This window comes from Neomonachus schauinslandi, chromosome 11, assembly GCF_002201575.2.
Source record: "Neomonachus schauinslandi chromosome 11, ASM220157v2, whole genome shotgun sequence".
Taxonomy (NCBI): Eukaryota; Metazoa; Chordata; class Mammalia; order Carnivora; family Phocidae; genus Neomonachus; species Neomonachus schauinslandi.
The window spans coordinates 91501346-91529128 of NC_058413.1; the positions used below are offsets into that span (position 1 = coordinate 91501346).

The 27783-nt window shown below is 40.8% G+C and overlaps 2 protein-coding genes across 2 annotated transcripts; both read left to right on the forward strand.

Annotated features, from left to right (window-relative positions):
• The first annotated feature begins 6387 nt into the window (after positions 1-6387).
• LOC110586430 (olfactory receptor 10G6) lies at positions 6388-7371 on the forward strand. Its single transcript, XM_021696633.2, has one exon. It carries the CDS (start codon positions 6436-6438, stop codon positions 7369-7371), a length of 936 nt encoding a protein of 311 aa, XP_021552308.2. The 5' UTR covers positions 6388-6435.
• Positions 7372-17753: 10382 nt separating this feature from the next.
• On the forward strand, positions 17754-18700 carry LOC110586429 (olfactory receptor 10S1). Its single transcript, XM_021696632.1, is given in 2 exon segments — positions 17754-18105; positions 18108-18700. Coding segments are annotated over 2 exon segments (924 nt in total). The 5' UTR covers positions 17754-17774.
• The last annotated feature ends 9083 nt before the right edge of the window (positions 18701-27783 follow it).

The window sequence follows — 27783 nt, forward strand, 5'->3', positions numbered from 1 at the left end:
TCAAAAGACATTATAAAGACAGAGAACAGCTAAGTTACACTTTGAGTATATTTACTACACATAAACTAAGTGGGAAACAAAAAGTACCAGTAGTTGTATTATGCAAAAATATATAAATCAAGAAATAAAGGAAACAAATAAATATAATAGGTAAAAGCATATGGGCTTTTCAGAGAAATGGGAAAAGAAGAAAGGTTGAAAAAGCAAAGAAACCATGCTCAACTTCCTTAGTAATCAGGGAAATGCATATTAACACTACAATAACATATAATTTCACACTTTCAAGATTGGAAAAAAATCAACTCTGAACATAATATATACTAGCAAGAATGTGGACCCCACAAGCTCTCTTAGCTCCTAGTTAATGTGAATATTGGTGTGGACTCGAGATCTCCAACACAGGTACAGATCTGCACTCTGTGTGGTCCAGCAGACCCTCTCCAGGGACCTACCTAGATTTTGTACATGTGTGCTTCCTACCATGTATAAACATATCCTTAGCAGCTCTGCTTACATGTAGCAAAAAAACGTGCACAACTCAAGAGTTTTTGGAAAGAGAACAATGTGAAAGGAGAGAGAGAAGAAAAATGTATTTTATTCATAAAACAGATACCACAGAGGTAAAAAAAAAAAAAAAAAAAAAGGTGAATTAACCACAGCCATGAAAATCAGTGAGTCTCAAAAACGTAACTTTTAGGTAAGAATACTGCTGTATGATTCCATTTATATGAAATACAAAATAGAAATGAACACATATTTGGTAAACTGACAAAAGAAAGTCAAGGGAAAAGGTAATAGAAATTCAGGACAGTTATTATCTCTCATGGGGAGAGCAGAGGATGCCATGGAAGAAAAGGACAAAGATGCTACAGTGGTTCTTGCAGCGTTTTATTCCGAAATTGGATCATGGTTCCATGTATTGTGTTTTATTATTATTTATATATGTGTGTGTGTGTGTGTGTATTTTGTATGTGGAAATATTTTATGTACACCAGTTTGTATTTGGAAACTGTTCCAAATGCGATGTCTCTATGAGGTGGAGGTGCCGCTGTGCTGATTGGCTGTGTAGGTATATTCTAGCAAGACCACGTCTAGATCTGGAGCTGTGAGATGGGTCGCCATTTCATTACGCTTGCACTATGCAGTCCAAGCCACTGTGCAGTCCAAGCATCAGTCAACCAATCAGTAAGGAAACGGTGTAAGGCTACTGTCATCTGACCAAGCTAGCACGATGCCTGCAGAACTTCTGGAAGGCTCATAGTGATAATTTATCCAAATGTTTAAGGGCAGTCTTTTCTCCTTGGTCAGATTCTTTTGGAATTCATTTTCACCTGACTGAAACTAATGCGGGGAAGGTGGTGGTGGCCTGGGAGGGAGAAAGGGCATTTGAGGTGTGAGACTGAGGAAAACTTCCTTCCTCTTAGAAGGAGAAGCTTTTAGATCTCCAAGCAAGGCAAGAACAGCCTCACCAGATGGAGCAGGAGGGATTTTTCTGGGTAGGGAGATTCGGTGTGGGGTTGGGGAGTCAGGTACTGCCCCATCCAAATCCTGCCACCATACCCACTCCATTTTTCTCAGAACTCTGTCCTTTCTCATTCCCTAATTTTACATGAGAGCGCTAGCAAACTAGCACGTTCATCTGATATTATAGTTAATAAGCCACAGTCAAAGTGTGTGGGGTTTGGTTTTTGTTTTTTACTGTTGCATCCCATTCTCCGCAACAAAATAAGGCATTATTTTATCATCGTAATAGAAGGCCACTGGGCTTCAGTATCTTCTTTATTTAAACATATGAAGATTGGAGGTTCTCAGACCCTCCCTGTAAGTTGTTACTTACATTGAAATTGTCACCCCCTCCTGGAAGACCTTCCATGGCCCCATCAATAAGGAAAATCAAATGGGAAGCAAAGGGAGCTGGAGGGCAGAAAAACAGCCCCTCAGGCTTCCTAATATAGATAAAAGGGCTTTCCTGACATTCCAAGGCCAAGGATCCACATCAGAATTTGGAACCAAAGCCCCAGTTTGTAATCAAGTGGTCCTTTGCCTGGTATCTTTCTAAGTAAATATTTATTCCCATCAGAGATACCAGAGAACTTACAAGCTCCCTGTGACAGGGGAAGATGAGGTGTTTGGAGTCTTAACTTCCTTACATCTTCCTCTCTATATGTAGAATTCTCTCTCAGCAGAACCCTAAATCTCACTTTAAATCTGGATCATGAGGAAGTATAGAAAAACTAGGAATTCATGTCCTTATAATAGGAAAATGTACTAATAAACTGATGTTGACTTTTTATAATTTCTTAAGTGGAGAATGGCTCATGCAAAAAACTGACCAAGTGCATAGCTGGGTCTCACAACGTGTTACATAAAAATTGTACACTAAAAATGGTTCAAGGTAAATAATTGACACATGCTAGAAAACAAAATGTTTTCAACAGATATTTATTGATCTATATTTTTCCAGCTTTATTCCAGAATTACACATTCCTCTATTCTCATACATGGGGGATTTCTTATCATATATTGATATAGACTTATAGATTTTATCCAATACCTAAGCAGTAGAATCTTTCACCTCAAAAAAGTCCTATTCTCTTTGGAATGCAGTTTTTTTTTCAAGTTTAAAATGGGGGTGTGCCCTAGATTATTTCTCTAAAGTGCCTTCTAGCTCTAAGTGTGCTTGACTTTTTTTTTTTTAAAGTAGGCTCCACACCCAACGTGGGGCTTGAACTCACAATCCCGAGATCCAGAGTCACACGTTCTGCAGGCTAAACCGGCCAGGTGCCCCCAAGTGTGTTTGATTTTTAAGGGATTGTCAAAATTACATACTCCATCTAGCTTAGTCTCTAATTTGCCTATTGGATGATCAAGATATTTCTGCCTGAAACAGTGTTGCTTGTCCTAGGAATTTACTCTTTCAAGCTGAGTGAAATTCAAAGGACACTTTTAGGTAATTAACATATGGCATTCATGTAGCATCTTTGGCTTTAAAGTTCTTTCAAATTCCCTCCCCACACTTTTATGGGATAAACAGATAAGGCAACATTATCTCCAATTTACAGGTGAGAAATAGGAGGCGTGATCCTTCCTGACTCCTGATCAGGTCCTGCTCTCAGCAGGATCCTATGCTTCAGGGACACCACTAGCAACTAAGCAGACTTCCTGGAAGAGCCCCGGCTCACATTTTGCTGTTAAAAAAGCCCCACTGCACCTTATTTCGTGCAAGTTAATTCCCCTGAAGGGGGAAGCAGAAGTGATGTCAGCGCTGGCCCCCACCCCATGGGGACTACAGGAAGGAAGAAGCTGCTTGCCAGAAAGTGAGACCCAGAGCTCAAAGCCCAGGGACATCGCTGCCAACCCTTTGAACAAAGCTACAAAGAGGAGGGATGCGCCCAGAGAAGTGTACAGAAAGATCACAGGGATGAAGTCAAGCTGGGGCGTCTCAGAGAGCCCAGGGAACCTGTCCAGCTCAAGAAGGGGCTTCCACAAGAAACAGCACAAAGCAAGGAGCTGAAGCAAGCAGCAGGCCATGGCCTCATGGCAGAGTCACAGCCAGGTAGAAGCCGTAAGCGGAGAAGACTCCAGAAGGCAGGCAGAGGTGGAGTGATGGAAATTCTTCTGAGACACATACTTATTAGAAATATGTGAGAGGTGTTGGGAACAGAGAGCACAGCTAAGATCTCCTAACAGCCTGTGCTTTACAAATACACGGTGCGAGGGGAGGACTTTTATGCTCTGCTCACCGGATTGCCTCAGTTTTCTGACCCAGATGAGTTTCAGGGTCTAGCTTAAGCCTAGTTCAGCTCATCCAGGGTTTGAAATGGCCAGAGAACGCTAGCATATGGGTACTAACGTCCTTTTCCCCAGGACTGCGCCTGGAGACTCCTTCTTTTCCCATCACATAGATGAGTCTATCAATTGTTGATAATATCATGTGACCCTGACTAAATTGTATACACCATGTAACTGGAGCAGTTTTAGTTTCTAATGGGGGAAAGAGAGAATATTTTGGTTTTCCCAGGGGAGAAATTATTATTTCTATGTACAGAGAAGAAATTGTAAAAATGAATGAAGATGGAGATGGCAGGACAGTGGGGAGACAAGAGAAAAAGTACAGAACAAAAGGGAATTGGGGCTCGCAGGAAAATTGATCTTGTATGTGTAAGAACTAAATTTAAAATGTGAATTGATATGGATATGGGAGAGATTGCGATTTCTTTTTTTGGGTGGGAATCTACACCACCTCCTCTTCTCTCTCTCTCTGTCTTTTGTGTGTGTGTGTGTGTTTTTAACAGAGGAGAAACTGAGACTAAGGATATTAAGAGATTTGTTCAAAATAATGTAACTAGTAAGTAGTGATAGTCGGTATTGGAATTCTTATGATTTCAGGAGCTACATTAAGACCTAAGTGATATTATCCTGGATTCCGTGTCTAGATAACAGGGACATCCAGACAGAGGAGAATGAATTTATTCAATAGGATTTAAGAATTTTTCAATTTTTCAGTGCAAGGGGAGCCTGGGTGGCACAGTCAGTTAACATCCAACTCTTGGTTTCGGCTCAGGTTGTGATCTCAGGGTCGTGGGATCAAGCCTGGTGTGGGGCTCTGGGCTCAGCGTGGAGTCTGCCTGGGTCTCTCTCTCCTTCTGCCCCTCCCTTCCACTCTCTCTCTTTCTCTTTCTAAAATAAATAAACATACCTTAAAAAAAATAGAATCTTCCAGTGCAAGATATGCCACAAATACAGGATGAGAAGAAAATGAGACCAAGTCCCTTTGGAGCTCACAGTCTAATGGGGGAAATCAGACGCTCAGAAGGGTGAATTGCAGCATGCTTCGGGAGCCCAGGAAAACATGAAGGACTGTGGAGGCTACAGAGACCGAGTGACCGTTTGGGGGAAAGGGAGAAAAGGCTTTCCTTAGTAGATCACACATGAATGAGATCTTGAAAGATGAGTAGAAAATTTTCGGGCGTCAGCAGAACAAGTCCCTTCTAGATTAAAGGGACTGATGTCAAAGGAAACAGGAAAGAATGTCTGGCCATAGCACAAATTTGTGGGATGGAGCACAGAGAGGGGAGGCTGGGGAAATAAGTCCACACCATATTACAAAGCTCCTTGTTCTCTAGGCCATACCAGTAATTTTACACCTTGCCCTTGGGTGCTCTGGTGCCAATAAGGTTGGTAAGCAAGGAAGAGTCTGGGAAATCTCTAAGAATTTTCTCTGAAATTCTTTCAGAATAGATTCTATAGCTCTATGGTGAGGGATTATTTAATTTCTATGTGGTTTAGACCTTCCCGAGGGTGACCACCTGTCTCCGTTTGCCCTGGACGCTCCTAGGTTTAACAAGGGAAGTCTCATGACCAGGAAACTGCTCAATCCCCAGAAAGCTGGCACAAGGGCGATGACTGAATTTGCCTAATAATGAGGACCACACCACATAGCTGGTGGGAAATAACAGCTGATGTTGACTGAGTGCTGCTATGGACCAGGTGATTTTATTTAATCCTTACAACAATCCCATGAAATGGGCACAATGATTGTCCCCACTAATAGAATTCAGCAAGGAAAGGGGAAATGGCTTTTCCAAGTTTACCAACAAGTATAAGTGGAAAAGCTGGGATTATTAATTCTGGTCTGACCTCTGAGGCCATGCTCTTAAGATACATGTTTCCTTAGTGAATGGGCAGATGGATGGATGGGTGGATGGATGGATTGGCAGATAGACTGCACTTATCCAGAAGCAGAGAGAAAAGATGACAACAGGTGCCTTGTGGATGAGATTTTGTATTGCTTCATTATCTTGAAAAATTTAAAATGGCATGTGTATTTTTGAGATGCAGTTGATGAAGATGGTTATTTCTACCTACAACTTCATTCAATGTGTGGCCCAAGTAATGCATGCTTAAAAATCTATGCTGATTTTTATTGGGCACATCTACATTAGGAAATATAATTTCAACTCTCATGTTGTTAAATAAATAAGCTGTTACTTATGTCTCTGATATTATGCCATAGATCAGAGATCAAAGTGGAGGAAAACAATGGGATAGCCATTTCTTCATGGATTGATTTAGGCTTTATATGACTGTACTTCTTCCCGACATAAAGAGCTCTATGTATGGTCTTTCCTTCAATCTCCTGAATTACATACACATAATCTGTCACAGAACCTTGGACAAAACAATTGCTTCCCGGAACCAAGCAGAACTCCAAAAATCAAGGGTTGGGCAGGTGGGTGGGGGTGAGGGGTGGTTGGGTGTGGGGATGACAGAATGATTAAGAACAAGAGCTGGAGCACGATCTGTCTCTTCCTGAGACCCTTTTGTGTCCATGCTCGGGAATGACACAGAATATGTGTTCCATGCCTACAGAATTTAATGGGCCTTGAGCTTTCCCTTCTGCTACTTCTTCTGGCAGATGTGAACAGCAAGGAAATGCACAGTGGAAACCAGACTGCTGTGACTCACTTCATTTTGGTGGGCCTGCACCACCCACCACAGCTGGCGGTGCCACTCTTCCTGGCTTTCCTAGTCATCTATGCCCTCACCGTCTCTGGCAATGGGCTCATCATCTTCACCGTCTTGGTGGACACCCAGCTCCACCGCCCCATGTACTGGTTCCTGTGTCACCTCTCCTTCTTGGACATGACCATCTCCTCTGCCATTGTCCCCAAGATGCTGGCTGGCTTTCTCTTGGATAGCAGGGTTATCTCCTTCAGAGGCTGTGTAATCCAACTTTTTTCTTTCCATTTCCTGGGCTGTACTGAATGCTTCCTCTACACACTCATGGCTTATGATCGTTTCCTGGCCATTTGTAAGCCTTTACATTATGCCACCATTATGACCCGCAATGTCTGTAACTTCCTGGCTTTTGGCACCTGGCTGGGAGGCACCGTCCACTCACTCTTCCAAACAAGCTTCATATTCCAGCTGCCTTTCTGTGGTCCAAACCGGGTAGACTACTTCTTCTGTGACATTCCTGCCATGCTGCGTCTAGCCTGTGCTGACACCACCATCAATGAGCTGGTCACTTTTGTGGACATTGGGTTCCTGGCCCTCACCTGCTTTATGCTTATCCTCACTTCCTATGGGTATATAGTGGCCGCCATCCTGCGAATGCAATCCATCGATGGGCGTCGCAACGCCTTCTCCACCTGTGCCGCCCACCTGACTGTTGTCATTGTTTACTATGTGCCCTGCACCTTCATTTACCTTCGTCCTGGTTCTCAGGAACCCCTGGATGGTGTGGTTGCTGTCTTCTACACGGTCATCACTCCCTTGCTCAACCCCATCATCTACACACTCCGTAACAAAGAGATGAAGACAGCATTGTGGAGGCTGGCAGGTCGCAGAGATGTGCAGCCTCACTGACTCATGCATCGCAGACATGCAGAAGACACTAAGACTTAGTACACCAGATGGGACACTGATAACTGGGGAGATTTAAGGCAGAAAGGAAAGAAGGATCCATGCAGAGAGTAGAAGACTCCTAGGTACACAGATGGAAACTCTGGAATTCTTCCTGCTTTCAAACAGGATTTTTTCATATTTCTTCCTTCAAATCCAATGGGAATCAGGCAAAGCAACTCAACAAGAATGGAAGCTTGCAGAAAAGATCCAAGATAAGTAAAAATCCACATGAAAAGTCTGATCCTCTATGGGCATCAATCTACATGTTTAGTATTGCTTCTAATCCTTGAGTTGATTCCCATATTGCTTTTTCCATGTTACAAATAACCTTCATGCAAAACATGAGGTTTGACCTTGACATCAATTATGTGAGGCAGGTTTTATTATTCCCATGTAGCTGTGGGAAACTGAAGTCAAGGGAGAGCATGGCCCTTCCATACTTCCTGCTCTCAGCCTTTTACTTTGACAAAATTGGTTGATAGACTTGAACTTGAGGAGGCAATTCCCCCACACTGTGAGGGAGCTGTTCATGTGCACTGCATCACTACCTCACTAGTTCTAGCCTTCTCAGGTTGCACAGGGCTCCACTTTGGTAAAACTGAGGGAGGTATGTCAAGGATAAGCTTTCTTGCTCACAAACATAGACTAGATCCCCTGGTGGTTCCATGGAGATCAGCAAAGCAGATCATGTGAGGTGGTGGGAGAATGTATGTGCTACCACATTCTGGCATTTTCCCACAACTGTTGAGTATGAATGAGGAGCAGGATGGGTTGGGGCATAGACCTGGTGGCAAGATGATGATCCGAAGCCTGTCCTGTTGGTTTTCCTTGTGAGAATGTGGCCAGTAGCTCTTGGAGGCCCTTCACTCCTAGGTTTTGGGATACGGGGTGCTAGAGATGCTTTTGTTGTTTCACATGTACATGGGTAAGGACAACCTAAGAAGGTTCACTCTATTCTCCAAGATTAATTCCATTTGTTAAATAAAATGATGATAATGAATAAGAACTACTTTCAAACTAATTTCTCTGGACCAACACTTTCAAAGATGAAATGTGTATGATCAAGGCTTTTCTTGCTCTCTGTTATAACAGCCTTACACGTCTAAATATGCATGAAGAGGCAAGCCAACTCAACTCAACAGAAATGTATGCAGTAGAACTCCAATACTATGACATTGTTGTCTCTTCTAAATGAGCCTGTGGTCTTCTGAGAAGCACGTTCATTTGTATCTGAGCATAGAGATAAAATATCTGACTAGAAATGAATAAGAAACAATTGGTACAATTCAGTGTCCAATAAGTACGGTAGTAGTTCAGGAAAAGGAGACCGAGAAAGAGTGTTAGGTCTAGGATTTGTAAAGCCAGCATCATGGGAAGTACAGGATCACAGATGAGTTGAAGGTCTTGTAAAATCTAGTCAGTCAGAGGAAAGGAGTAGCTAGAAATTTTTGTGTGAGGGGAAAAACAAAAATCCCTTAAGGATGTTCCTAGGAGAATGCTCTAGAAAAGTCTAATTAACCGCTTTAGGAGGAGCAGTCCTGGGGCTAGGAAAAGGCAGTTTACAAACTCTATTTGGCACAGATACAAAGTAGAGTGTCATGGGCACCTCAGCATCCCGTGGGCCAGGAGGAGGCAGAACTCTGTCAGTAAGCCTCCTGGGCAGAACAGACCACTGCGAAGTCAGAGGAACGCGAACATAAGCACCTCCTTTCCCACTGAGGCCAATGACACATCATGCGCCAAAATGAAGGCTCACATCAAAAACTTAGTATGTTGTTTAACTTTTAATAGAGAACTATAAAATACATGTTATCAATTTTTTAATAAGACACCAAAAAACATAACACAACAAGGAACAAATTTCACTTATCCTCCAACCACAGTTAAAACAGCAGCTGAGCTGAGGGGTGAACCGAAGTCTGAGTCTACAGTTTGAACTCTCCACTAGAAGGAACTACAGGGAGTCCTGTTTTCTACGTAACTTCACTTCTAGGGAGGGTGTTTTGTTTTCAGGTTTGTTTTGAGGTTTTGTAGCCCTGAGAGTGAGAAAAATAAAGCAGAGAAGAAAAGCACTAGCCTGAATGTTTCTCCAGTGTTAAAAATAGTAACTAAGAACATACTACTGTTTAGAGTTTGAATTTTCAGTGTGCCTTGGCTTCCTTCTAAATTTGGCTTCTTGTTTTAAAATTCAAATAACTCTCTGGCTTCGTATTTTAAACCTTAAGTAATTGATCCAAGTAAGATTTTATATTAGAGAAAGAAGCAAATTGGAAAATTGTGTTAGCTTTCATTTCCCAAATGACTAGCTAATTGTCACATTACCCTTGTCACACACACATGCTTAATATGCTACCTTCTAAATATACTAAATTCTTACATGTACTTCATCTTATTTCACAAGATCCTTTATACATATAGATATACTATATGTATGCATATGTTTTATATATGTGTGTATATGTAACACACACAGACAAAATACAAATTCCATTAATATGTCTGTTAGCACAAACTTTTTGAATAGCTGCATTTTAAAAATACCTTTAAATACCTGGTAGGAGTACTCTCCCATATTTTCTATTCATGTTTAGATTATTTCCAGCTATTTTCTTATAGTTATTTAGGTGGATTTATAAAAATTTTGTATGTTATATATATTTTGTGTATTTTAGTGTATTATATATTATATTTTTTAGAAATATTTTGATTTCTGGGCGCCTGGGTGGCTCAGTTGGTTAAGCGACTGCCTTTGGCTCAGGTCATGATCCTGGAGTCCTGGGATCGAGTCCCGCATCGGGCTCCCTGCTTGGCAGGGAGTCTGCTTCTCCCTCTGACCCTCCTCCCTCTCATGCTCTCTGTCTCTCATTCTCTCTCCCTCAAATAAATAAATAAAATCTTTAAAAAAAAAAAGAAAAGAAATATTTTGATTTCTATGTTTTGCTGTCATGATCTGATAGTCATCCCATCTAAGTTACGTTTATATATATCTGTTCAGATCACTTATGTACTAATTTTTAATTTTAATATTCAGCTAAGAAATCTGATTATGCTTATTCCTAAATTCCTGAAGAACATTTCAATTTACCCCTCTTTTACTTAATGTCTCTAGGACTCATTTTCTTCATCTGTAAAATAAAGTTAAACAACATAATCCCTAAACTACCTTCTATTTTGATATTCAAAAGCTCTATAATTGTTCTAGTCCCAGTGTTTCCATAAAATGTTCTTACAAATTGGTATATACAGGAAATGTTCTTAACAGAGAGACGAGAAAAGAGGAATCACAGAAAAACAGCAACACTGGCAGCCACTAGCCAGATTTTTTCATATGCTAGAAGTGATAGACTATAGAATGAACAATTTTATCAAAAATTTGCTTGTGTTTGCATTTATTGCATAGTTTGACTATTTCATTGCTTTCAGAGGGCAAAGAGAGAACTAACTGAAGGAAGTGAGGGATCTTGATTTGAACAGCATGTAAAGAATACTCTAACATATCTGAACCATGAGATAGTGGACTAGGCATTTCTGTGAAGTAGTAATGGTCTCATTCTGAAAGGGTCATGGAGACATCGGTGGGTTGGTAACCGGTTCAGAAACAGTGAGGATGTTGTGCCATGTCGCATGTCCCAGGGTTGATGCCTACTGTTAACAGAACACTTTTAAAGATGTGGACTTGACATGCTGAGCATGAGATGAGAAACTGAGCCATCTTGCTAATAAGTGGTGATGATGGGATGTAAGCCCAAGTTCATCTGACTCCAAAGTTCATGCTCTTTCTGCTGTGCTCTTTCAAAGATGCTCATGGAAGGCACAAAACCCCATAACACAGGCCTTCTTCCTGGGAGCTCACAGAAGAGGGAAGTAGCACACTAGGCCAGTGTGGGAACAGGGTCCCTACCACAATACACTGTCAAGGCCACTGGAGTTCACAGAGGAGCCAGGACACTCTTAGACAGAGTAGGAAAACTTCCTGTGGGAGAAAAGCTCAATCTAATCTCAAATAGTGCTTTAGATTCTTGCTTCTCAAAGTGCAACCCATGGAATAGCAGCATGAGCATCACGGGGGAGGAGTCAGAACGGCAGAATCCCGGGCCCTACTCCACGCCTGGGGGATTAGACTCTGTATCTGAAGATTCTCAGGGGATTCAGATGCACATTAAGTCTAAGAAGCTTTGGAGATATTATCAGGTAAAAATGAAGGTTGATTTCTGCAAGGTGGACTAGAGCAGAGTGAGAACAGGAGGAAATTGTGATAAATTTAGGAGAGAATGAAGAAATCTACTTGAATAGAGCAGCGTACTGAATAGAGGAGGGGTGGAGGAAAGAAGAATAAATAGACAACACTCTGTCAGATTTTAGATAGTCTTTTTTTTTTTTTAAGATTTTATTTATTCATTTGACAGAGAGAGTGCGCGCGAGAGGGAACACAAGCAGGGGGAGTGGGAGAAGGAGAAGCAGGCTTCCTACGGAGCAGGGAGCCGGATGCTGGGCTCGATCCCAGGACGCTGGGATCATGACCTGAGCCGAAGGCAGACGCTTAACGACTGAGCCACCCAGGCGCCCTGGATTTTAGATAGTCTTGAATTGTGAAGTGAAACCGTTATGGAGCACAGTGAGGAAGTGTGCGAGGGTGGGATGGCTCGCATTGCCAGGGGGAGCAGTGAGACACGCGTGGCTGGGATTTGATCAGGCAGCGGAGGGCAGGAAATTGTCTCATTCAAGGAGACAGGAGACAATTGAGGAAACCTTGTGGGAGACCATTTTTCTAATCATCCAGCTGGGATGAAATAAGAGAATAATGGTTAAGGTTGTGAAAGTTAAGATGCAGATACAGATGGAGATACATTTCAGAACTGAAGGCTGCTTACACTGGGATCCTTCCCTTGCTCTCAATAAAAGCGTTGCAAAGACAAAAAAGTTTGAAACAAAAAAGATAGAAAAATTCAAACAGAACTTTGATATTGAGCTTGACCCACTCAAGAAACTAGAAAAGGTGTGGCAGAAAGACAATTCCTTATAATTTAAAGAGACAAAATCCATAAACCATACCAAAGAGCATATCATAAACCTCAGGAATTGCCGTTCTGATTATTCAGTGAACACATAATCCCAAGCTTTGGGAGACTACAAAATCTCACTCTGGATGTGTAAAGCTTGGGACTATTAGGTTCCTGCCAATGAAATAAAAGGCAGACTCCAGGCAATAATTTATCCGAGTTTGATAAACTTTTCCATGCCTCCTAGAAAAAAGGCCTTGCCCATCACCATCTGAAGCTCTAAAATCTTTTTAAAAAGCAGGATAGTAAAAGTCTGGAAGAAATCAAGTTTTGCAAGTTCTTCAGTAGGAGTTGGATTTTCCAGCCTCTCTTGGAGATAATGTATTTGCTCGGATAGGACATGAGCGCTTTCACCCCCTGGCTCGACCTTTTGTGCCAAACGCAATGAATAATTTCTCTACTGAGGAATTCATACAGAAAGGAAGCTGGCAATAGTAAAATTCTGTGACTTTTAAAGACCTGCACAGTAATCTTATAATTCTTTATACGTTCCATGAAGCAAACTGCACTTGGAGGTGACCTCTTAGAAAAAGGAAATGTTAAAATACAAAAATTGAACTCAGATAAATAAGAAGAGGAGCAATTAACCAACCAAGTAAAAAGATGGTCGTGGGGACAAATGGTCCAACTCCAAGCAGGTGAGTCACTTCCGCCTGAGCAGCATGCCCTGTATCACTGTGACTGAGACTCTCTCATCCTCATGACTGTGGGCTCTAAAGCTCACCTTTCCCCCTGAATCTCTTCTTGTACCACTGCTGTAGGGAGAGCACCTGGTAGCCTTTGCTCAGCTATTTTGATCGAGTATCTGAAATATAAAAGACATGTATTTCTAGGTCCTCAGGAGATACACATACAGCTCAATGCAGCATAAAGCACTACTAAGAGGAATTGGCTATTTACAAGGAAGGAAAATGTTATGTTCAGATATCAAAGAGGAACCTAAGTTGCCTTGAAAAGTTTTGATTGGGCTTCAGATGGTGGAATATCCATTTTCTTTTTTTAAGATTTTATGTATTTATTTGAGAGAGAGAATGAGCGAGAGAGAGAGAGAGCACATGAGGGGGGGAGGGTCAGAGGGAGAAGCCGACTCCCCGCTGAGCAGGGAGCCCAATGCGGGACTCGATCCCGGGACTCCAGGATCATGACCTAAGCTGAAGGCAGTTGCTTAACCAACTGAGATACCCAGGCGCCCCAGAATCTCCATTTTCTTAAGTGGAGAATGAAGAAAGCATCATATGGAAAAATTGAGAGAAGCATGACAGATATTCATGTGACCAAATAATAGAAATGAAAATATATCAAGTGTGAGTGTTCAAGTTATTAACTATAGTGATTGTAGAGAAAGTAGAAGGGTGCATGGTAGAGCTATTTCAAAGATGGGCATGAAGTCATAGAATATTGGATGTAGAATTATAATAGTGGTCATTCAGCAAGTAAATTATTTCGCAGTTACTCTAGCACACCTGGAATCCTTGTAAAACTTTACAGCGCAAGTATTTTTTAATCCATTTACATATGATAAAACTAAGTCTCAGAAACTTCAAGGGACTTCATAACAAGCTAGTCCTCTTGCATGGAGCCTGGATTTGAACACAAGTCTACCTCTTTCCAGAACACCTACTCATTTCTTGTATCCTAATGCCTTGGAGATCGTCAGCTGCAATCCCTTCGTTTCATGGGATATCACCTCATTCAGATTTCAAATTGTGTTCTGCTTTTTTTAAAAGATTTTATTTGTCGAGAGAGAGAGAGTGTGTGCACAAGCAGGGGGAGTGGCAGGCAGAGGGAGGAGCAGACAGAGGTTGGAGCAGGCAGGACTCTGGGATCATGACCTGAGCCAGGGGCAGACGCTTAACCCTCTGAGCCACCCAGGTGTCCCGTGTTCTCTTTTTTTATATTCCCTATGCTGTGCCTTTATTCCCATAACTTATCATTTTTTTAAACTTTGCTATAAATTGAACATTTCAAAATAAACAGGCTTAAAAATTAGAAGGAATGTAAATTTTTTATTATATTCATCCTTGAGCAAACAATATCTTTCCATTTATTTAAATCATGTTTTGTGTCACTCAGCAGACTTTCCTTCTTTAGATTTCTTTCTTTAACAGTTTATTAAAGTATACATCGCAACCATTAAATTAGCCTATTTCAGTATACAATTCAATGATGCTTAGTAAATTTACAAAGTTACACAACTATTACCACAATCCGATTTTTGAACATTTCCATCACTTTAGAAAGATCTGTCTGACCATTTGTGCTCATTCCCCGTCTCAGCCCAGTCCCAGGCATCCACTAATCTACATGCTCTCTTTAAAGACTTGTCTTGACAGGATGTGTTATCAAAATGAAAGCATACAGTGTGTGACCTTTTGTGTCTGGCTTCTCTCTTAGCCCACTGTTTTTTGTTTGTTTGCTTTGGTTTGGTTTGGTTTTTTAGAGAGGGATGGGGGAAGGGAGCAGAGGGAGAGGAAGAATCTTAAACAGGCTCCATGCCCACTGCGGAGCCTGATGCAGGGCTCAGTCTCATGACCCTGAGATCATGACCTGAGCCAGTCATCAAGAGTCAGATGCTTAACCAATTGAGCCACCCAGGTGCCCCTAGCACACTATTTTTGAGTTCTATCCATTTCATGAACTGCATTAGTACTTTGTTCCTTTTTATTGCTGAATGATATTTCATTGTGTGAATATACTCTTTTTTTTCAATCCATTCACCAGTCAATGAACAACAAACATGATTGTTTCCAAGGCTTTGGCTATTATGAATAATCCTGCTATAAACAATCACATTTATATGGACATACGTTTTCATTTCTCTTGTGTAGCTTCCTAAAAATGGAAATGCCAAATCATTAGGTAATTTTATGTTTAACTTTTTAAGTAACTGCCAAACTGTTTTCCAAAGTGGGTATACCATTTTGCATTTTCTCTAGCAATGTATACAGGTTTCAGTTTCTCTACATCCAGTAACACTTCTTACCATATGTCATATATATATATATATATGACATCCATTCTAGTGGGTGTGATGAGAGAAAATCTTAAACTAAATTGGCTAAAATATCAGGGATACGTATCTACCACTGATATAAAGGATATATTGATCTACCCAACATTGAAATGGGCTTTCTTGTGAAATAGGGATTGCTCCGTTACTGCATTGAATAAATTAGTGAAAATGAATAAATGTAAGGTCATATGTTATGTGTCCTGCTACATTCTAAGTAAAATAATAATTATCACAAATGATGATATCCCCATTTTTAATTTGAGAAATGGAGAAATGGAGAAATTAAGCACCATGATCCCTCTCTTTCTGCTAATGAGTGCCTGCCTGACCAGGGATTTAAATTTAAGTTTATAAAAATCGAAATAAACTTGGCTTCTTAATATTTCAACTGCTTTATCCCCAAAATGTTCATGGGAAACTAGAGAAGGCATAAGATATTTTCCCTGTGTTCCTCGTGGGAAGACGTGACATACGCACGTGGAACACTAAAGTCGTCGAGACACTACATGCTTAGGTATTTATTTATAGTTACCATGAATACCATAGGTTTCAGGAATGAATAAACCAGTGTGAGATAAAATATTCATAAAGGGCTTGTAGAGGAATTAATTTCAAACTTAAGTACAGAGAGTAGATTTGTAAGAGATTAAATGAATTTCATTCATGGTCAAAAATGGAACGCAGGGCGCCTGGGTGGCTCAGTCAGTTAAGCGACTGCCTTCGGCTCAGGTCATGATCCTGGAGTCCCGGGATCGAGTCCCGCATCGGGCTCCCTGCTCGGCGGGGAGTCTGCTTCTGCCTCTGACCCTCCCCCTCTCATGCTCTCTGTCTCTCATTCTCTCTCTCTCAAATAAATAAATAAAATCTTTAAAAAAAAAAAAATGGAACGCAGTGAGGAGATCAAGGAGAGATTATGGCAAATTGCATAGAAGATGAGGCAAAGAGCATCCCTACATAAGAGATATTTCTTTAGGGGATTGTAGGAGATAAAGATTTTGTGATAATAATGGAAACAATGTATAGGTAATTTTAAATATCAGAGAGTGATACTTTTTATGCCTTAGGCAGTGGGGAACAGTAAAGAGAAAAATTAAACAATGTTACTGTAAGAAGACTGACAAAGAAGCTGAATACAGAACCATTTGATACATTCAGGAACTGGGAGAGAAATGGAACATAAAACCATTGTGAAAATATAGGTATAAAATATTCACATGCAGGGTTAGGTCCATGAGAATTGAAGCTACAATAGAAATCAAGAGTTTATTTTTTTAAAGATTTATTTATTTATTTGAGAGAGATTGAGAGAGCACAAGGAGCAGGGGGAGAGGGACAAGCAGACTCCCCACTGAACAGGGAGCCCAATGCGGGGCTGGATCCCAGGACCCCGATGCGGGGCTGGATGCCAGGACCCCAGGACCATGGCCTGAGCTGAAGGCAGATGCTTAACTGACTGAGCCACCCAGGTGCCCCTAGAAATCAGGAGTTTAAAGAAATTTTTCACATAATGCAATCTAAATAGGTTTAGGAGATAAAGGATGGAAAGAATTGAAGAAAACTCTTAGATTTCAATTCCAACTCAACAATAAAGGCACAGGTATACATTTTCCAAAAGGTTGAAACAGAGATTTACAGGAACAGCAAGAAATGTACTTAACAATTTGTCCTTCTAGTTATTCAGCCAATTCTCTAAGGCTTCGTTGTCATACACTTGAGACTTGGCTATGGGTGGCCGTTAATTCCGAAGAACTCCCTCTGAGTGAAGAATGGATGGAACTGCTGGGTTCCCGGCTGATGTAACAGCACCCAAAGTCTGGGCAATTCACCTCCAAGGATGGAATATAACTCCTTAGTGTCACATGGCAATAAGAGCCTGCTTATCCACATCTGCAATATGGCAGAGTAAATTAGGAGAGTGTAGGCATCACAATTCTGAAATATTTGCAAAAAAGATATGGTCCATGAGAATAAGATTTCCAATCCATATTTATATTGCTGTTATTTAGGGAATGCATTTCTCCAAGTAATTGTTACAGTCCTTTATGTGTCTCAAAGGATTGTGGATCCCCCATGTTAAAAGATTCATTTTTGAAACAACCACAAGAAAACACTAGAACATGTCAAAAGAGTGAAATGAACCTGTATATCTTTCTCTAATTTATGGGGCAAGACCAAGCCGGCATAGCCCAATGGCTAATGACATTTCAGCCAAGAGGAATGGCTGTTTATTATGTTTGTTGATGTCAGTTTTGTTACGAAGGGGGATAACTAACCACTTTGTGTGTGAAAAGATGGCCATGGAGACAGAAGACCCCAACCAGACTGTGGTGAGCCACTTCTGTCTGGAAGGTCTGATGTACACAGCTGAACATCCTACCCTCTTCTTCCTCCTCTTCCTCCTCATCTACAGCATTACCTTGACCGGGAACCTCCTCATTCTCATAACTGTGGGCTCTGACCCTCACCTCTGCTCCCCTATGTACCACTTCCTGGGGCACCTCTCCTTCCTGGATGCCTGTTTGTCTACAGTGACCGTGCCCGAGATCATGGCAGGCCTCCTGACTGTGGATGGGAAGGTGATTTCCTTTGAGGGCTATGCTGTAGGGCTTTATTGCTTCCATTTCCGGCCAGCACTGAGTGCTTCCTACACACGGTCATGGCCTATGACCACTACCTAGCTATCTGTCAACCCCTACACTGCCCAGTGGCCATGAACAGACGGATGTGTGCAGGACTGGCTGGACTCACGTGGGCCCTAGGTGCTGTGCACTCTGCCATCCACACCTCCCTCACCTTCCGCCTGCTCTACTGTGGTCCCCACCACATTGCCTACTTCTTCTGTGACATCCCCCCGGTGCTCAGGCTGGCCTGTGCAGACGCCACCATTAATGAGCTTGTCATGTTGGCCAACACTGGCGTTGTGGTTGCAGGTTGCCTGATCCTCATCATTGTATTCTACGTCTTTATCGTGGCGGATCCGCACCGCCCAGGGCAGCGCCGTGCCTTCTCCACCTGCACCTCCCACCTCACAGTGGGGCCTCTGTACTACGCGCCACCTCTCTGCATCTACCTGCAGCCTCACTCCGGGGAGGCAGGAGCTGGGGCCCCTGCTGTCTTCTACAGAGTCGTCACTCCCATGCTCAACCCTTTCATTTACACTCTGCGGAACAAGGAGGTCAAGCGGGCTCTGCAAAGACTTCTAGGACGAGGCTCGTGAGATCCTCCAGCAGGTAGCCCACCCTCCTGACCTGTGCTGGGACTCTTTATTTGCCTGCCAAGAAAACAACTGTTCCCATAGCAAGATGGGAAGGGAAAATCATTCAAGTGTGAATCAGTGCGACTGAGTTTCAGCTCAGCCACGAACTTTCCCCCCCCTCCCTTTGGCCAAGTGACATTTCTCAATGTCTCAGTCACAAACTCTCCATCTATAAAATGGAAGGACAGTGTAGGGGTTGTCTAAGAGTATCTTCAAGATCTAAGTTCCATGGCTCAGAGGTATGTGAAATGCTGTTCATACCTTCACTTGTTTTAATAAATGATTCTTTATTTCATATGCAATAATTTGATTAAATAAATATCAGTATTAAAGAATACTGATAACAAAATGTAATGAACAAATAATAAATGAGACTTTACCTATGTATCACCTAGCTTGAGAGAACAAACCACATTTTTAAGATGGTAAAATACAACTACACAGAGAAAAGTGACTTGCTCATGGTCATTTAGAAAGTGTCATTATCTTTACTTTCCCATTCAAGACGGTACATAACGAAGTAGTTGAAATAACATGGATTTTGAAGTTAGAGCTACCAGTATTCTAATCCTGATCCCACCAGTCAGTTAGACGTAGAATCTTGGGCAAATTTTATAGTACTTGGTGTCTCAATGTCCTCTATTAATAGTAAGGTTAAAAATAACTACTTTGTCAGGAGGGGAAGAATGATGCGGGGGAAATCGGAGGGGTAGACGAACCATGAGAGACGATGGACTCTGAAAAACAAACAGGGTTCTAGAGGGGAGGGGGGTGGGAGGATGGGTTAGCCTGGTGATGGGTATTGAGGAGGGCACATTCTGCATGGAGCACTGGGTGTTATGCACAAACAATGAATCATTGAACACTACATCAAAAACTAATGATGTAATGTATGGGGATTAACATAAGAATAAAAAAAATAATAATAACTACTTTGTAGGATTTTATGAGGACTAAATGATACAATTATGTTAAGTGCCTAGTGTAAAATAAATGTTCCCTTTTTTTTTACCAAGTCTGCTAAGCATGTCAAAGAGAGTTTATTATATAAGCTAAGGTTCAAAGTATCTCTGAAGAATTGGCAGGGTTTTGATATCTTCATTGAACACGGAGGAAGCATCACACAAAATATATATATTTCTAGACTCCAAGGTAACAAGTCATAACTCAGGGCTTTAGTTAGAGCAGCTTGCCATGTAAGTGGGTGGAGCAGTGCTGTGTTCAAAAAAGTCTGTGAATGACCCAGAAGTACCTATGGACTGAAAAAGGGCCTTGAATGTCAGACTAAAGAGTTTCTATTGATGTCATGTATGGTGATCAACATAACAATAAAAATTTTTAAAAAATAGTTTGGATTATGCACCAGGCATTCTGCTGCTTTATTTCTCCTGTTCTTCTATAGGAAAAAGAAGCAGCCACATTCATAAATGCTAAAACATGGGATAAGTAAGAAGAGAGAGGAAAAGAGACAAATGGTTGAATGACCAGTTAATTGACCATTATAACATCCTAGACATGAGAGAAACAGTGTCTAACTTGGGTGATATCATTGGAGATGGAGAGGCATTTTACAGAATTATATTAGAGGTGTTGTAAAAGGGAACAAATCGAAAGAGTGTTAGCATTGGAATAGTGACCATAATCGTTTTGAGCACACATATGTACAAGGTACTATGCCTGTTACTTTATATTATTCCTCCTTAGAACTATATTTTAAGACAATGTTATTAATCACATTATACAGACAAGGAAACAGACTGAAGGAGGTGACATAACTTTTCCAAGGTCATGGAACCAGTAATAGTTGAAGCCAGGATTTCAACTCACATCTGTATCGCTTCAGAGACCCCACATTTCAATTATACCAGAATACCTTAGAGAAAACTGAATCTAGCCTTCACTGTTTATGAACTCCCAATTATATTAGAGGTCTCAACATCATGCTAGACCTTGAACCAAGGGCACTCCTCTTTGAGATAAGGATTCCCTGATCTTTAAATAGTACCTCATCCTCCATAAAAGCAGGATCTGAACTGGCATTTCCAGAAGGGAAAAAATACATCAAAAAAAGGAAGAAATGCATTGAAGATGCAGCACTCAGCCAAAATTCAGAGCTAATCTCCTTTGTTCTAGTATCTCAGAGTTACTGATATATCTGTAGGAAGGCCAGAAGGAACCCGGAGAAGTTCATTATTCCCATAGAGTAGGTTTTAAGAATATAAGGAGAGCCAGGCACCTGGGTGGCTCAGTTGGTTAAGTGACTGCCTTTGGCTCAGGTCATGATCCTGGAGTCCCGGGATCAAGTCCCGCGTCGGGCTCCCTGCTCGGCGGGGAGTCTGCTTCTCCCTCTGACCCTTACCCCTCTCATGCTCTCTCTCACTCTCTCTCTCTGAAATAAATAAATAAAATCTTAAAAAAAAAAAAAGAATATAGGGAGAGCCAAACATAGAATGGGAGGCAGAGCTAAAACAAGGTATGGTCCTGTCCTAAAGCATTCCTCTATCTCGTCAAATGGCTGCTTTGTTGAAATAATAGGATACATCACAGAAGAAGACTGTGCCTATAGCATTCCAGTCCCTTCTTCTCAACTTTGGCCCTAACCCTTCTATACCTGTCTACCCAGTGAGAATCCTTCGCTCTCTCAAACTCTGCTCCTCCATTTCATATCTGACCCGGTCACCATGGATTCTTCATCACACTGATTTATTATAGCTTCAACAATGGCACTAAAGCTATCCTGTCTTACATAGTTATTGACTGTGTCATGTGCATAACTGGATTATAAGAACTTTAAGAGCACAGACCCCTTATACCTAGTATATGTCCCAACCAAAGGTTAACTCTATAAAATATTTGTTCAACTCAATATTCAAGATCTGAAAATCAAACAAGAAACTATCCATTCTTCACAATAAAGGTATCAAGTCAGAAAATTGGTTTTTCATCCAGTAGGGAAAAGAGACAAATTGTTCCTCCCGATTATTTTCGCCTTTTAGATATTTTGATCTTTAGGGTTGATTTTTAAATTTAGGAGACTTGGTATATTTATAACATTACAGGTTCACTTGAAATTTAAGGGAAACAGACTAGAGAATTACTCAGTATTAATTAAAATGAAAGCAATACTTAACAAAAGGAGGACAACTGCATAGGGCTATCATTTTCTCAGCCCTCTGGCAATGCCAATAAGGCATAGACTGATATTCCCTTTTTTATGAATATGGAAAAGGGACAGCAAACAAAAGCATTATTATTTAGGCGGATAACTTGCAGAGAAGAACATGCTACAAGAGTGACAAAGCGTCCTTATTCTTAGTCATCTATGGCATGGAGCTTCTGAGGGAGAAGTTCACCAGTACTCCTGAAGGTAGAGTGTGCAAAGGAAATTGATCAGGTGGACTAACTAGCCTCATCGAATGAAGGACTTCCATGGCAGCAATGGCATTCAAACAATGAATATGCAAGTGATATATGATTTCAATAATGTTGTTTTAATAATGTGAAAATCTGTAAAACATATAGTTGTATCCCCCTCACAAGCAATGCTAGAATTTAATAAAATAATATTTCTTTGAAAATATTTTGTTACTTAGTTTTTATTGCCAAGCTTATATCCACTTCCCATTTTAATGATTGCTAACAGTTGTGCTATGTAAATTAGGGTAATATTTGAAAACATTAAAATTGGGGGAGCACAGACTTAGAGAAGCTATGACAAGGTAATATTTCTCCAGAATGTTGTAGAAATGTGTAAGCTTAGGAGTCAGATGTTCAAGAACCAGTTTTACCACTCTTTAATTAAGGGAGGTTCATGTTGAAATAAGGATGCCCCAAAGTTTGAGTAGGACTCCTTGAACTTAGATAATTCTCTCTCTCTCTTCCTCTCTCTCTCTTCCTCTCTCTCTCTTTCTCTCTCTCTCAGTCTCTCTCTTTTTAAACCCCTCAATAAAGGTTTATAAATTCTGAGATATTGAGGCAGATTGTATTTTCCAAAGATGACCACAATAGTATCATCCATCCCAAGCCTTCTTGAAAAGAAATAATGACATTTTTCCATCAAGAGGTAAGGGGTCCTTCCCCCCCGCCTTTTGAATTTGGAAGATGCTAGGTGACTTCTCAGGCTGGATCACTATAGGCAACGCAGCCTCTCCCTGGCTCTCGAAGGCACTTACTCTTGGAACTACTCACCATGCTCTGAGGAAGGGCAGATAGCCATGGGCCACGGGAAGAGATGTTAAAGCCCTGGGCCCTCAACAGCTAAGTTCTCAGAGACAACAGTGAGTATGGGCTTACCAGCTATAGGACTGAGCCATCTAACCTCAGGCTGCCCCAGGGAATACCAAGTGAAGAAGAGATGAGCCTTTCTCATCATACCTGGTGCAAATTCCAGACTTGGGACTAAATCAATGATTGTTGTTGTTTTAAGATACTAATGTTAAAAAAGAAGAAGAAGAAGAAGAAGATAACAGGAGGGGAAGAATGAAGGGGGGGAAATCAGAGGGGGAGATGAACCATGAGAGACAATGGACTCTGAAAAACAAACTGAGGGTTCTAGAGGGGAGGGGGGTGGGAGGATGGGTTAGCCTGGTGATGGGTATTAAAGAGGGCACGTTCTGCATGGAGCACTGGGTGTTACATGCAAACAATGAATCATGGAACACTACATCAAAAACTAATGATATAATGTATGGTGATTAACATAACATAATAATAAAAAAAAGATGCTAAATGTTGGGATGTTTTGTTACATAGCAAAGAATTAACAGAACACAATCTGTGCATGGTCACTGCTACTAACATATACACACAGACATGAGCATGGTGTCAACCCCAGGTATCCTTCAGGAACCACTGGTTCTACTTTCAAATAATTTACCTATCTTTATATTCTGTTCCCTCATACATCTTATAATAATAGAAAAAAATAATAGAACAAACTAATTCCAAAGTTAGCAGAAGGAAGGATATAATAAAGATTAGAGTAGAAATAGGTTATATAGAAAACAGGGAAACAAGAGAAAAAATCTACAAAACTGAATTGGGTTTTTTTGTTTAAGAGTTGGTTTTTTGAAAAGATAAACAAAATTGACAAACCCCTAGCTAGACTAAGGGGAAAAAGAGAGAAAAAACTCAAAGAAATAAAATCAGAAATAAAGTAAGAGACTTTATAACTGATGGCCAGAAATGAAAAAGATCATGCGAGACTATTATGAACAAATATAGACTAGCAAATTTTGTAATGCATAATAAGTGGCTAAATTCCAGGAAACATAAAACTTACCAAGACTGAATCATGAAGAAATAGAACATCTGAAAGATCTGTTAACAAATATGCAGGTTAAATAAGTACTCAAAAACCTCCCAACAAAGAAAAGCCCAGGACCAGAAGGATTCACAGATGAATTTTACCAAACATTTAAAGAAGAATTAATACCAATCTTTCTTAAAATCTTGGGTAAGTCAATGGCAGATGGTAAGCATCAAGTACCTTACTGTGGGAAATGGCAACTTACAAACAAGCAAGGAGAGAAAGCAAGTGGTACTGGACTAGAACTGGAGTCATCAGTATGGACTCATGTTTAACTGAATATAGCCACAGATGACTGCATATGGACATATTTATAGATATGTGTAGGTACATATATTTCCTTGTTCTGTCAGCTTAGAGAGCCTAGAAGCAATGATACCTTAGTAGCAACAAGTCCATCTAGTGCCTAGATACTAGTTTCTAATGATGTTCTGCAATAAAAGAAACCAGGAAAGGAACTTGGGCAAGAAAGATGAGCCTGGAGCATCTTGTGGTACCAGAAAGCAAAGAAGTGCTGAACTACACACACACACACACACGCACACACACACACATACACACATACACACATACACACAGATATGGTTATGTCAAGGAGACACAAGAGCTGGGACACCTGGGTGGCTCAGTGGGTTGTTTTTGACTCTTGATCTTGGCTCAAGTCATGATCAGGTCATGGGATCGAGCTCCATGTTAAGCTCCATGCTCAGCAGGAAGTCTGCTTGGGATTCTCTCTCTCTCTCTCTCTCCCTCTGCCCTTTCCCCCACCTCAAATAAATAAATCTTAAAAAAATAAAATAAAAAGAGACACAAGAGCCAATTGAAAGGGTTCTCAATAGCCAAAATTGAATAAATTGAGCAACAGAATAAATAAAGCAGTAATGGATTATAATTTAAAATATAAAATAAATGTCCATCAGTCCACCATGATATAAATGAATGATTGAATAAATAGATAGATAAATAAATAAAATGGAAAATACCTGTTGCAGAAGCCCAAAGAAAACAGAAAAAAAGAAATAATAAAGTAAGAGCAAAAATACATAAACTATGGACAATATTTGTAATCCACATACCCAACAAAGGACTTCCTAGAATGTATCTAGAATGTATTTTTTATTTTTTATTTTTTAAATTTTTTACAAGATTTTTATTTATTTGAGAGAATGAGAGAGAGAGAGAGCATGAGAGAGGGGAGGGTCAGAAGGAGAAGCAGACCCCCCGCGAAGCAGGAAGCCCGATGTGGGACTCGATCCCAGGACTCCAGGATCATGACCTGAGCTGAAGGCAGTAGCTTAACCAACTAAGCCACCCAGGCACCCTTAGAATATATTTTTTAAAAGAAAAAGAAAGAACTCTCAAAACTCAATGGTAAAAACAAGAACAATGAAACATTCCTATTAGAAAAAGGGCAAAAGATATAAAGAGACAGGTCACTGAAGAGGACATATACCTGCCAAATAAGCACATGAAAATATGTTCAATACCATCAGGAATGAGGGTAATAAAAATTAAAACCACAATGAGATATTTCACATCCATTAGAATGACCAAAATAAAATCCAGTGGCAATAGGAAATGATGGCACAGATGTGCAGAAGCTGGATCATTCATATATTGCTGGAGGGAATGTAAAACGGTACCACAGCCACTCTGTTAACTAACTAGAATTTAAATAAAAACTTGAAATAAACAAACAAACAAACAAAAACATAGTAGCTAAAATTTTCTCAAAATCAGTGGAAGACAGATTCAAGAGCTGTACCAAATTTAGCATAAATCCAAAGAAATCCATGTCATGGCTCATTATAGTCAAACTTTTGAAAACTAAAAACAAAACAAAATTTTCTATGAAGGTAGAGAGAAGTGACAAATAACCTACAGAGATATAATGATTAAGATGACAGAAGATTCCCCATCTGAAATAGTGAAGAAGAAAGGGGTTTAGGGGCGCCTGGGTGGCTCAGTTGTTAAGCATCTGCCTTTAGCTCAGGTCATGATCCCAGGGTCCTGGGATTGAGCCCTGCATCCAGCTCCCTGCTCCACAGGAAGCCTGCTTCTCCCTCTCCTACTCCCCCTGCTTGTATTCCCTCTCTGGCTGTCTCTCTCTCTGTCAAATAAAATCTTTAAAAAAAAAAAAGAAAGAAAGAAAGAAAGGGGTTTCAACGGAAAAGAAAGAACTGCCAATTTTGAATTCTTTTTTTTCAAGTTTTTATTTAAATTCCAGTTAGCATACAGTGTAATATTAGTTTCAGGTGCAGAATTTAGTGATTCAATATGTACATACAACACCCAGTGCTCATCACAACAAGTGCGCTCTTTAATAATCTCCATCATCCATTTCACCCATCCTACTGCCCACCTCCCCTCCAGTAAGCCTCAGTTTGCCCTCTATAGTTGAGAGTCTGTTTCTTCTCTTTTTTTCCCCACTATGTTCATCTGTTTTGTTTCTTAAATTCCACATATGAGTGAAATACGGTTTTTGTCTTTCTCTGATTTATTTTGCTTCACATAATACACTCTAGGTCCATCCACATCATTAAAAATGGCAAGGGTTGTTTTTTTTTTTTAAGATTTTATTTATTTATTTGACAGAGAGCGACACAGTGAGAGAGGGAACACAAGCAGGGGGAGTGGGAGAGGGAGAAGCAGGCTTCCCGCAGAGCAGGGAGCCTGATGCGGGGCTGGATCCCAGGACCCTGGGATCATGACCTGAGCCAAAGGCAGATGCTTAACCACTGAGCCACCCAGGCACCCCACAAATGGCAAGAGTTTTAATGGCTGAGTAATATTTCACTATAAATATATACCACATTTTCTTTACTCATTCATCAGTTGATGGGCATTTGGGCTCTTTCCATAATTTGGCTATTGACAACACTGCTATAAACATCAAGGTGTGTGTATCCCTTTAAATCGGTGTTTTTGTAACCTTTGGGTAAATATCTTATAGTGCAATTGCTGGATCATGGGGTGGTTCTATTTTCAACTTTTTGAGGAACCTCCATACTGTTTTCCAGAGTGGCTGCACCAGTTTGCATTCCCACCAACAGTGTAAGAGGGTTCCCTTTTCTCCACATCCTTGCCAACATCTTTTGTATCCTGTGTTGTTAATTTTAGCCATTCTGACAGGTGTGAAGTGATATCTCACTGTAATTTTGATTTGTATTTCCCTGATGATGCATAATGTTGCACATCTTTTCATGTGTCTCTTAGCCATCAGTATGTCTTGTTTGGAAAAATGTCAACTCATGTCTTCCGCCGATTTTTAAACTGGATTGTTTTTTTGGGGTGTTGAGTTTTTGGTTTTGTTTTGAGAGAGAGAGAGAAAGAGTGTGTGTGTACACGCGAGCAGGAGGAGGTACAGAGGGAGAGAGAAAATCCCAATCAGGCTCCTCGCCCAGCTCAGAGCCCAAGTCAGGGCTAGATCTAAGGACCCTGAGATTGTGACCTAAGCCGAAATCAAGAGTTGGAACACTTAACTGACCGAACCACCTAGGCATCCCTGGTGTTGAGCTTCATAAGTTCTATAAGTTTTTTGTTTTGTTTTGTTTTGTTTTTTAAAGATTTTATTTATTTATTTGACAGAGAAAGACACAGCAAGAGAGGGAACACAAGCAGGGGGGAGTGGGAGAGGGAGAAGCAGGCTCCCCGCCGAGCAGGGAGCCCGATGCGGGACTCGATCCAGGGACTCCAGGATCATGACCTGAGCCGAAGGCAGTCGCTTAACCAACTG

Coding starts and splice junctions, on each gene's coding strand:
- LOC110586430 (XM_021696633.2), top strand. CDS start 6,436: ATGCACAGTGGAAACCAGACTGCTGTGACTCACTTCATTTTGGTGGGC.